The sequence below is a fragment of the Pezoporus flaviventris genome, unplaced genomic scaffold (genome assembly GCF_033815535.1).
Source record: "Pezoporus flaviventris isolate CSIRO_AGI_PZ_B2104156 unplaced genomic scaffold, CSIRO_AGI_Pfla_v1 ptg000006l, whole genome shotgun sequence".
NCBI classification, from domain to species: Eukaryota; Metazoa; Chordata; class Aves; order Psittaciformes; family Psittacidae; genus Pezoporus; species Pezoporus flaviventris.
In genome coordinates, this window is record NW_026892554.1 from 17,755,698 (window position 1) to 17,767,331 (window position 11,634).

General features: G+C 46.1%; 1 protein-coding gene across 1 annotated transcript; it reads right to left on the reverse strand.

Moving 5' to 3' along the window:
• Window positions 1–1,226: 1,226 nt before the first annotated feature.
• On the reverse strand, window positions 1,227–3,192 carry LOC133266069 (C2 calcium-dependent domain-containing protein 4C-like). Its single transcript, XM_061447171.1, has 2 exons — window positions 3,130–3,192; window positions 1,227–2,657 (listed from the first exon to the last, which is right to left on the reverse strand). The coding sequence occupies exon 2, from the start codon at window positions 2,600–2,602 to the stop codon at window positions 1,304–1,306; it is 1,299 nt and encodes a 432-aa protein (XP_061303155.1). The 5' UTR covers window positions 2,603–2,657; window positions 3,130–3,192; the 3' UTR covers window positions 1,227–1,303.
• Between the last annotated feature and the right edge of the window lie 8,442 nt (window positions 3,193–11,634).

The window sequence follows — 11,634 nt, forward strand, 5'->3', positions numbered from 1 at the left end:
GTTTCTACAGCCTCACAGGGAACACCGAAGAAAACGTTCCCTTTTTGTGCCCCACACCCGTGTGGGCTGCTCCTCCATAAAGCCTTCATCTACCTTCACATAATGAAGCCTGCAACTTAATCAAGGGAGGCAGCAAGAGGCCTGGACTTCCAGGACAGCGTTTCTGCCTCTCCCCCCTCGCACAGCTGGGGTTTCTGTGAGTTTGTCTGGTTTACCCAGGCCCCTCAGCAGGAAAGAATTAGCAAAAATGAAAGGGAAGGTGGCCTCAAACATGCAGGAGCTGTGCACCTTTGTATTTCTCATGGTGTTAAAGTGCCTCAGCCACTCACCATTTGCTGATACAGGACAGGGAGATATTATCCTAATTTTATCTACTTTAACAATGTATGCAGCAAGTCATCAGCTCAAGCAGGAATTCAACACAGAGATCACAAACTATCCTTTCCTCTTTTATATTGCTATCCTATCTGCTTCAGTTTCAGGAAGGATTCAATAGCTGAGTTACTGAGGGTTATAGCTTCAGGGTACATTCCTGGCTGAAGCACAATTACCTAGCAACTTCACCCTGAGAGCTGTGAAGCAGCCATGGAAAGGAAAGGTAAATAAAGATGCTAACTCAATCACCTGCTCCATAGGGACCCCAGGGAAGAGCCAACTCACTGTTCAGTGTTAACAGTGCAGGTCTGTCAAGAGAAAGAGAGCCTTGCCTGCAAGGGCTTTAGCTCAGAAGCTGAGCTTGTTATCTTCAACACAAACTTAGTCCAAATCCCCCACCCCTGCTGTAGGAGAAAGGCTGATTCCCAAACAAACTGTACCCCTCTCCTTCCGCCTTCCCACACAGAGGGCATTCATTTCTGTAAATATGAGTGCTGTCAAAAATGGCCTGTTTAACTGATGTACTACCCAGGAGCTGCGGCAGGGTTCAGAGCCTGCTGTGTACACATTCTGTGTGCCTGCTTAGGGACCAGAGTGAAAAAACAACCCTTCCTCACCTGGAAAGCCATAAACAAGAACACCTTTGTCTTGGTAACTGCCTAATCCTTCAGGAGAAATGTAAACCAGCCATTCTGCCCGCCTCTCCTCTACAGGTTTGCTCCATAGCCACCGTTTTATTTAGCAGCAACTACCTCGATCTGAAGCAGCAGAATATGGTACAACAGCATGAGAGCAACACCAAGCAATGCAGTGCTTTAAGGTGTTCTTTAAGAAATAAGAAAATTAAAAGGTAAGAAAGTCAACCCAAAACTTTATTTAGTATAAAACTTTCAGAAGACAAGATTAGTCTGTTGGAATGTTTGAAGTATTACACTGACAACATACTTATTAAAGACAATTCCTGCTTCCCTAAGGTGTAATCCCGTTTCATATTGCACCCTTTATTCACTGCTTTCATTCTTACAGAGCGGCTGTAAAGCTGCTCTTCTGCAATACCATCAAAAAAGAAGTCCTCATTGAAGATGGGATTTCTGCTTCTCTTTATAACAGTGCTTCTCTGCTTCTGTGTTTTCCCTGGCACCAGGGAGAAGGTGATATAGCAGTTGATGGTTTTGGGCTCTACAGAGTCCTCATATAAACCCTCTGCGCTGATCAGGCGGATCCGCAGCCTTTCATTCTCCGAGCAGTATTCAGCCAATAGCCTCAACGTGCCCCCCTTGGCCATCACCACCACACTCTCTCCCACTCGTCTCTCCTGGCTGCTGCCCAGGTCCAGGGGAAAGATGGGAGAACAGGACATGCTGCAGGTCCGTGTGGTGAGCAGCCCCCCTGAGGCCCGCCTGATGGCACTGGGGCTGTTATCAGTGGAGCTGCTCTCCTCTGTGGAGAGGGAATTGTTCCTGGGCATGCTGCATTTGTTCTTGGCTTTCAGTGCTCGGCACAGCAAACCCTCCTGACATTGTATTTTGATTCGGGAGCAGGATCTGGGAGGTGACCTGCTGAGAAGGGGAGAGCTGAAAGGAGAGGAGTCACTGGAAGAGGCTGTGTCACTGTCACAGGCACCTTGCCTGTGCAGAGAGGGATGCTTGGGAGGGAGCCTCACAGAGGCAAAGCTGATAGCAATGGGATTTGACATACTCCCTTTGCCAGAGAGCGTGTTAGCTCTGGATCGAGGCAGCATCAGGCCAGGCAGAGCAGTACGTGGCTCACCATGGAAGATGGACTCCTTCCTCCTGGTGTGGGGACTCTCCAGCAAAGTACAGAAGCCGTAGGAAGTGGGGGCTCTGGGAAAGTGAGGCAGGGAGAGTGCTGCTTGGGACTGGGGGTCGGAGTTGGTGCTTTCCTCCTCCAGGTCTGGGATCTCTTCAGCACTTTCCACCTGAATGAGATGTGGTAAAGAGCTGGAGCTGTAGCCAGAAGAATGAGTATCTGCATCCTCTGAACTGTGGTCCTGGCGGAAGCCAGTGCCCTTCACAGGGCCAGAGCTGTTCAGCCTGGGGGGAATGCAGAACTCAGGGATTCTGTCAGGAGTGAGCACATTGGGAAAAGCAGCAGCCCCCAGATGGGATTTCTCTGGCAGATTCTGGCCAGATGGCAGTCCCAGGAAGGAGGAGCTAGGGATGCTTCCATTTTCATGTGATGCTCTGATCTTCTCCAACAGCCACATCACTGCAGCTGGACAGGAGAGCCTCAAATGGAAAGAGTTTGAAGTACAGATCCACCTGCAGACACACAGAGATGCAGAAGTACATGAACACACTACAGCCAAAGCATCACAGGATCAACCAGGTTGGAAAAGACTTCTAGGATCATCAATTAACAGCTTGAGGCCGTTTCCTCCTGTCCTGTCACTTGTTACTTGGGACAAGAGACCAGCCCCCTCCTGGCTCCATCCTCCTGTCAGGTAAGCTGTAGAGAGCAATAAGGCTCCCTATCCCCCATCCCGAGGCTTCTATTTCCCAGACTATAAACAACCCCTAATGAATACTATTCGAGACAGGACTAGTACCAGCCCAGCCAACCCATGGCTTCAAAACAGTCTCTGCCCCGCACACTGTCTTTAGCAAAGTCAAACAGATTTCAGCACAACAGAACTAAACCACTAAAGAGACAAACCAGCATCAGGACACCCCCAGGAGGAACAGACCCGCTCTGGTAAACGCCGCCGCGCTTCTCCGTTAGCAAAAGACGCACCTTATCAAATCAAAGCCGCTTGTTTCCAGCCGCGCTCGCTCGCTCCGAAGAAGCTCCACGCACCCCGGCGGCTGCACAGCACAGCACAGCGCAGCCGGCCCGGAGCCGGCCCTTTTATAGCGGCGCCGGGCACCTCCCACCCCGCCGCCGGCAGAGGGAGGGGTTCGCAGCACCCGCGGACGGGCGGAGGTGGGGTGATGCTGCCGGCGCCGATCCCGCGCTGAGCCCGTGGACATGTGCAGAGCAAAGGGCAGGGATCGTGTAAAGGGGCCTTTCCAGAGAAGGGCACCGGAGCTGGAGCAGGGCCTGGAACACAAGTGTGATGGGCACCGGCTGAGGGACTTGGGGGGGGGGGGGGAGTCTGGAGAAGAGAAGGCTCAGCGGGGACCCTATCGCTCCCTACAACTGCCTGACAGGAGGATGGAGGCAGCCACCAAAAAGAGAAGCGTTTACTTTTGCTTCATATCCATCCACAGGGGTGGCCGAAGGTGTTTCAAGGTGAACTATCAAAGCCAGAACAAAAGCAGACTTCTCTTGGTGCTGCTTTTCTTCTCGCGGTTCTAGCAGCTTTCCTGCGTCAGAGCCAGTGGGAAACAGGGCTTGCTTGCAGCTTTTCAAGCTCCTGTGAAAAGAACTTTGCTGCTTTCCTGCATGTAAATGTGGGCACGCCTATTTTCCATTATCCACAGAGAACATGAGACAGCCTAGCCCTAGCCCAGCGTCCTACCGCTGATACCGAGCAACAGCAGGAATGCAAACGTAGAGGGGATAAAAGATAAGGCAGAAAATGCTTTGGCCAGTCACCTTGAAACAGAGCATGTCAAATCACTGGCATATGTGACGCTTACCAGGCACTGCACAGAACCAGGGGGATTCATGGACTTGCTCAGCACAGCTCTGCAGCGCGGCAGAGCTTGAACAGACCTCTGCAAACTGTGTAATTATTCTGCAGGCTGCAGATTGGAATCTTTGCTGCAAGGCCAGGGAGCCTGCAAACAGGGCGGCTGAACACGCGGGTGAAGTTGCATGCCTGCAGCAGACAAATCATCTTCCGTCTTTCCCGCTGAAAAGCTAAAGTTCATGTTTACGGAGTGCTTGAACTAGAGAGGATGTGCTCAGGGAAAACAAACCAAGTGGGCAGGGGCAGGGAACACTTTGAACCTACTGAAAGATTGAGCTGGGAACATGAATGTTCTGTGGCTGAGCCTTGCCTCCCCTGTTTGTTTCATACCAGTTAAGCTTCACTTTCATACTAATCCTCTTGCAATTCAGATTGGAGGAATTCCTTCTGCCCTTTGTGAAAAGGTTCAGGACACTCCCACTGCTCTAGGACTATTTCAGCTGTCAGTGCTTTTTCAGTTTAGTTAAATGGACTTAACTTGCTGTGCGTGCGGTTCAAATAGCCTCCAATCTAATGTGGAGGCTTTCCCCAGCTGTTGAGAATTTCCAGCAGCATAGTAAGAGGAGCTATTGCAAACACAGAGATGGTCTCCTTTGGGAAGCAGAACATGCACTGCATAGCTGTTATCTATTCAGACCAGGCAGTACAGTACTATACATCATGCATTACATACCATCTAGCTTCTGAAGAGTGAGCTTCATTCCAATATATTCACCTCCACTTTTAATGCCAATGAAAAGATTTGACTTTTAAAATGGTGAAAAAAAAAAAACAACCCAAAAACCAAAACCAAATGAGGGAAATAGAGCATTTTAGTGGAAACTTTATTACCTCCAGTAAGAGTTCACAGAAGTAAATCAGAAATGGCAATCATGGCAATCAGCATCAGGTATACTAAGTCCACCGCTGGCATCAAGCACTGGTGAAATAAAGTAACTACCTTGATAGATAGAATCCAAGACTTGTTTGGGTTGGAAGGGACCTTAAAGCTCATCCAGTTCCAGCCCCTGCCATGGCAGGGACACCTTCCACTAGAGCAAGTTGCTCCAAGCTCCTGTGTCTAACCGGGCTTTGAACACTGCCAGGGATGGGGCAGCCACAGCTTCTCTGGGCACCCTGTGCCAGCGCCTCAGCACCCTCACAGGGAAGAGCTTCTGCCTAAGAGCTCATCTCAATCTCCCCTATGTCACGTTAAAGCCACTCCCCTTGGCCTGTCCCTACAGGCCCATGTCAAAAGCCGCCTCCAGATTTCTTGTCACTGCTTTAAGCATAGGAAGCTGCTCTATGGTCTCCCCAAAGCCTTGTCCTTCAGTCTCCTGCTCTCAGTGACCTCTCCTCAGGTGACTGCAAAGGGAGACCAGGTGCCTAACATTGGGTGGTGTGTGTCATAGAACAGTTAGAGTTGGAAAGGACCTGAAGATCATCCTGTTCCAACCCCCCTGGCACGGGCAGGGACACCTCACACTAAACCATGTCACCCAAGGCTCTGTCCAGCCTGGCCTTGAACACCGCCAAGGATGGAGCATTCACAGCTTCCCTGGGCAGCCCATTCCAGTGCCTCACCACCCTTACAGTAAAGAATTTCTTCCTTATATCCAGTCTAAACTTCCCCTGTTTAAGTTTTAACCCGTTACCCCTTGTCCTATCACTACAGTCCCTAATGAAGAGTCCCTCCCCATCATCCCTACAGGCCCCCTTCAGATACTGGAAGGCTGCTGTGAGGTCTCCACACAGCCTATCCTGCCCTTCCTAATAAAGCCTGCACTTTGCAGCCATTTAACAGATTGCTGGTGTGCTGGAGTTCAGCCACACTTAAGCACTTGTACATCCCCTGTGGAAACAGGCACTCAATTACACAATTAGCTGTTCAGCTTCCTGTGTTCAAAACATTTCTCTTGCCTTGATTAGCTTCAGAGCATAATTAAAATATACTGCCAACAAGGCTTCCTGGAAACAAAACCCCCAACACATCAATGTGTCTTCAATAAACCACTTTTAAAGCAGAAGGGATATAATCTTGCAGCGAGGCTTTATTTCAATTCCTGCACCAAATAGCAGGTGTAACCCTGGAATCTGGCGAGGAGCTGGAAAAGCTGCAACAAAAGGCAGTCTTCAGCCTGAGCAACACAGGAGGCAGTTGGGGTTTTTCCTTCACGTGTTGCACTGATTGTGTGCTCTGTGTCACATCTTGGACTTCCCTCAGCTCAGCAACCGGGCTCTGGAAGTAGCCAGCAGGGGCTGAAACACGGGTGAATCCCAGCCTGCCAGATCCCCAGGTGTGACAGCTTTCCTCTTGTTTTGAACTGGGCTGATTTCAGTTTTGTATTCAGTGGTTAGCCTACAGTTATTTAATTCTCCTGCAAACCAAAGCAATGTCATCCTTATTGATAAAAACAAACCACAAAGTGGTAGTTCTACAAGCTCCTGGGCATGGGTGAGACAGCAGATAACAGCTTGCCGTTCTTAATGCAACACAAACAGCTCAGTGCATTACTCTACCTAAAATATGCAAAATTTTCATAGGCATCCATAAGAATAAATTACCTGGTCAGGTATATTTTCTTAAAGAAAGCAGCAGGAATTGCACTGAGGTTTCTTGAGAAAACCCTCAATCAACTGAGAGGTACTTAGATACTACTCGATTTTTTTCACTACAGATTGATGTAATGAGCAAGTTTATAGCACCTTGATTCAATCCTGTAGTTTTGTCTAAGATAAGAGGTACCTACTAGCTGTCTGCCCACTACTTCTTGCCTAAATCAAGTCACTCTGCATTGCTTGTAGGTTAATACAAAAAGCTAATGAAAGAACAGAGTGCTGCTCGGCAGTAAGAGCACAGGAGTGATAGGGCCCTTCAGGGCATTGTGCCATAACAGTATGAAATGCAGAAATCCAGCAGGTATGAACTAAAGAATTCATTCTTTCTAGCATATTACATGGTCCTGTGATGAGAAGCTGACATTTGCCATACAAAATCCTAGAAGGTTATATTGTCCCTAATTCCACTGCCACCGAGGTCAGAAAAAAGACCCCTCTGTCTGAAGTATAAAACTATACAGGGATCTAACCACATTCAGCTTTAAATGCCTTTCCATGTTTACAAAGCAGATACCCCCAATCCAGCCAATACCTACTTCAGGTCTGTTTCAAATCTGAAAACATATTTTCATTGTTCTGTCTAAGTGATGTTTCATTTTTTCCGTGCATACTTTCAGGTTTAAAACCCCATAATGCAAGCCCCAGCTTCCAGCATGAAATGTACTTCAGGTAAAACAAGGTGTCCAAGGCCAGAAAGTTACATGCTGCTATTTATGGAAAAGCCAGTCTAGCATTTTAGTTTGGTTAAAGAAGCATTTTCCCCTACAATAATTTGGAGCCCAGGAGTAGGTGAGCTGCTCCAGTCCATCCTGTCATACCTTGTAACATGAAGGTAGAGCCTAACTTGCACCAATAGATATTCCCATGCTCAGCTGTGTGAATGAACCTTCTAAGGAGACATGAATATGCATAAAGCTGTGAGAAAGGAGTTAATAACACTAATGAAAAGGGGAATTAAGTCTTCCTTGCATTTTCTGTGTTCAAGAAACCTACCAGTAATGACTAACATCCTGAAACTGCTCATCTCCTGTAAAGCTTAAACCTCACCATATGGCAAACATCTTGTTCCATTCTCTCAAACACAAGTAAGAGTTTATCTATAAACACTTGCTAGTAAATAATACTAATTTCTGATTAGCCTCATTCCTTAGTTCCTACCCAATCAGCTTGATTACATTACTGCTAGTGTATGAGAGATTTACTCAACACCTTCCCCTAAATACACCTACTTCACTTACCAACAGTTAGTAATTCTAAACATCTATCAGAAATGGCTTGTCTAGTTTTTATTCCAATACTTAATGGTGGAAGTTCAGTTTCTATAGCCATCACTATTCCTGGCATAGAGCAAGTTCTACTATTATAAACAAAAGAGCTTGTCACAAAGAAAAGCAGATCACTATCTTTGGGTTGAGTGAATACCTGAAGGTCACTTCCATGGATGGATAAAATTAATTCTTGCTTATTACTGCCCCTCCCCTTGGGAAAGATTTGAAAGTTTTGCCTTAACTGAACATCAGTGCTTGAAGTCACCAAAGCCTGGGGAGCACGGTGATTTCTGAGGGTGGACGGGTTTTTCAGTATTCCTTTTGTGTCTACAAAGTCACTACAGATACAGATCAACAGGATATACAGGTTCTGGATATGCATATTCTCTTCTGTTGCTCAGCTGTATCCTCTTGCAACAGTTGGATGAGCTGTGACACCTGAATCCAGGTAGAACACAGAGAAATAGAATGGTTGGGGGTTATAGAGAGCACACACATCACAGAAAGCATTACATATGTCTATCAGCTTCATGGATTTTACTCAGGAACAAAGCAAAACAATGCCAACTATTCCATGAACTGCAGCGAGATGCCTGTGCATCACATCATTTATCAGGCTTGTCTGTCAAGTGAAAGGAAAAATGATGTATCATGGGGAAAATCTTTATGAAATGCTTCTGGTGAGAGCTGGAAATACTGAATAGTCTTGTAAAACGCCAATCGACTGAAACTCAGCTTGAAATGTACCAGTATTGCTGAGAAACAGCCTCAACATTTTATTCTAGAGTATAATGCTGTGACTGTCTTACCTCAGGATCTACAGAATAACCTAGATGCAAATGGGTATTTGTTGGTCAAGTCTTATTTGCAGTGTTAAAATGTTCTGTTGTTTAATGACAGTGTTTCTAATTGGATTGATAAGGTTTTTTCTCTGCTCACTGTTCAGCCAGTTACAACACCATGGTCAGCCCGGTACTGAGCAGCAGTACAGTGGACTGGAGAGCTGCCTCATACAAAGATCACTTCAGACACTAATGGAAGAGCAGGCGCACATTTCACAGCAGTGGCACATAAAGAACTCAAGACTGCCAATAACTGTCAAGCAGACAAGCTTTGTCAAGCTGTGTTGCATCGCTCCAACTTGGAAGAGGAATGTGTGATTCTGAGTCAAGAGTTGGCAAATTGCTGTCCCATCAGTAACTTTATGTTAAAGGCTGAAGATGACAGGGAAGTGTCTGATATTCCTCCAGTGAATTGGTATTATCAGTATGGTTAAAGGATGTCTGATCAGGAAGATAATGTTACCATTCTGTTGCTATGGATGTACACTCACTCTGACAGGCCAGTCATAAGACCACAGCCAGGTTATGCAGGCACAGACACAAAGAACAGAATCTGAATTTCCTCTAACCAAAGATTTGCATCCCATAGATTACTTTACAAGTGTCCTTCATCTATATTCTTGAAGCCAAGGGAGTAGCTGAGGTGTGTGGCTTGCGCATGCATTCAGGACACCAGACCATGGACCACCGAAGCATGAACAGTGAGAAGGAAACTGTGTGTTGTCAGGAGAGACAGAGTATTAGCTTAAACTAATGAGCACAAGTAAGCCACACTGCTGCAATGGTTTAGGATGTAGCAGCTTGCTGCAGCCAGAGCTGTAGTTCACCTTTGGGTTGGTTGTTCTCTCAGTACAGATACCTGGTCTGCTTTCAGGGCAGGCTTCTCTCTGCAAGGCTGGGGAAACGATTCTAAGGATTTCCTGAAAAATCAAGTCCATCAAACTGTTTCCGTCAGCTGTTTTCACAGGGATGTGCTGTGCCACAGCAGGAATGACCCCATTCACCTCATGGCTGTGCAGAATTCCTGTACCGTGTATAGATATGCCCCACGTAATGAAATTTGAGAATTATCATTTACATTTTCCTCAGGGTAAAAATAAAAATTAAACCAGGCAGTGCAACTTTATCATTTCTGTTATTTGCAGAGTGTTATGAAGGGCCTTGGCCAAATGCCTCTTAAGCACCGAGAGGCTTGGGGCATTGATCTCCTCCTAGTCCAGTATTTGACCACTCTCTCAGTAAAGAAATGCTTCCTAATCTCAAGTCTGAACCTCCCCTGACACAGCTTTGAACCATGCCCATGCTTCCTGTTAGTGGCTACCAGGGAGAAGAGGTCAGCGCCTCCCTCTCCCCTTCTCCTCCTCAGGAAGCTGCAGAGAGCAATGAGGTCACCCCTCAGCCTCCTTTTCTCCACACTACACAAGCCCCAACTCCTCCACTGCTCCTCATCTACAAAGAAGTGTTCATTTCTTGCAACTATCTCTGTTCTAATAGCTTTGATAGAACTTCAGAGAAGAATATTTTCTGCTCTTTGGTCCCAAGCTCAAGGTAGTCTCATCTGTGGTAATTTGCACATATCCTACATGAATTTGTTGCATATAAAGATTATATTGACTCCTGTAATGTGAATAACACACATACCGAGAAAAACTATTCTGTGTCCTCTTGGTTCTCTAAGTAGATATAAATATGAAAGCTTAAATATAACATCGTTATTATTTTCAAGTAAATCTGAGGCTTTGTAAAGCCAACAAGTTCACAGAAAACTTCAGCTCAGTAAGGGTCACTTCTGTCAGGTTAAAGAGAAAGAGAGATATAAAGAGAGGAGAAAACCAATTTAGTTCCCAGCACACAGTCCTAGCACTGGGCTTGTCCACAGGTGGAGCTTATTTCAACTGTTCAGCTGTTAAATACAAGACATCCACATCCATCCCAAAAAGTCAAGTTTCAGAAAAACTGTGGATCTGTATGCTGTTTTTTTTGTCATTTTATACATTGTTTGACACCTCAAATAAAAAAGTCTTTTAATCAGCAAATGTGTAATGAACTACTACTACCACCTTAAGCAGGCATTGCAATGTTACTACTTACTCTTTGGAAGAATAACTCTTGGGATTTATCTGCTCGTGTCCTTCATTCAAGACACAAGGCTAAAATTGTCCAGTTCAACACCATATCCCACAGCCCGTGACTTGCATGAACAATACTGAGAGTTTCCTCTTCAGCTGTGCCATAACACACTGAGAGTCAGGCAGAAACTTGCAACAGGGTGATTCAATTTATGGAAGTATGGCAGGGTTGATCTATGTACTGCAAAACACTTACTTACAGGTTTTATTAAGAACTCCTTGTTCAATAACACACAAGAGTCATTCCCCAAAGAGCACAGATCAGAAACAGCCTTAAACTGAAAAGACGGGAAGGATTAGTGCTCTAATGAACTAGAAATACATGTTCTCAGGGCTTCCTACCTGGTTGCAGCATGTCCCGCAGGTACAGTATGTATGAAGCTTTAAATGCACCAGATGACGTTACTGTGTTGAAGCAGCAACCTGCTCGTACAAACAAGGCTTAGGAGACTGAACAAGGAAGCAGGCCAAGGCCATTTCAAAAAGGACAATTCAGCTCGTCAAAACATGCTAGGTCTTGATTCAGTGTTTAACACTTTAAAAGCAGTGTTGGCAGATACCACTTACCTGTATTTCCCATGCCGTGAGCTACAAAGACTGAGGTATCAGTGGAAAATGAGAGTCTCCAGGTTCAGCCCTTTGATATCAACAAATGCAGTTACTTGCAAGCCACACTCTGTCATACTGTGATGGGCTGTGAGAGCTCAGAAGTGTAATGCAGCTCCAAGGAGTTGCATTTGCCTCTGGAGGCGTTCTGGGACTCCAGC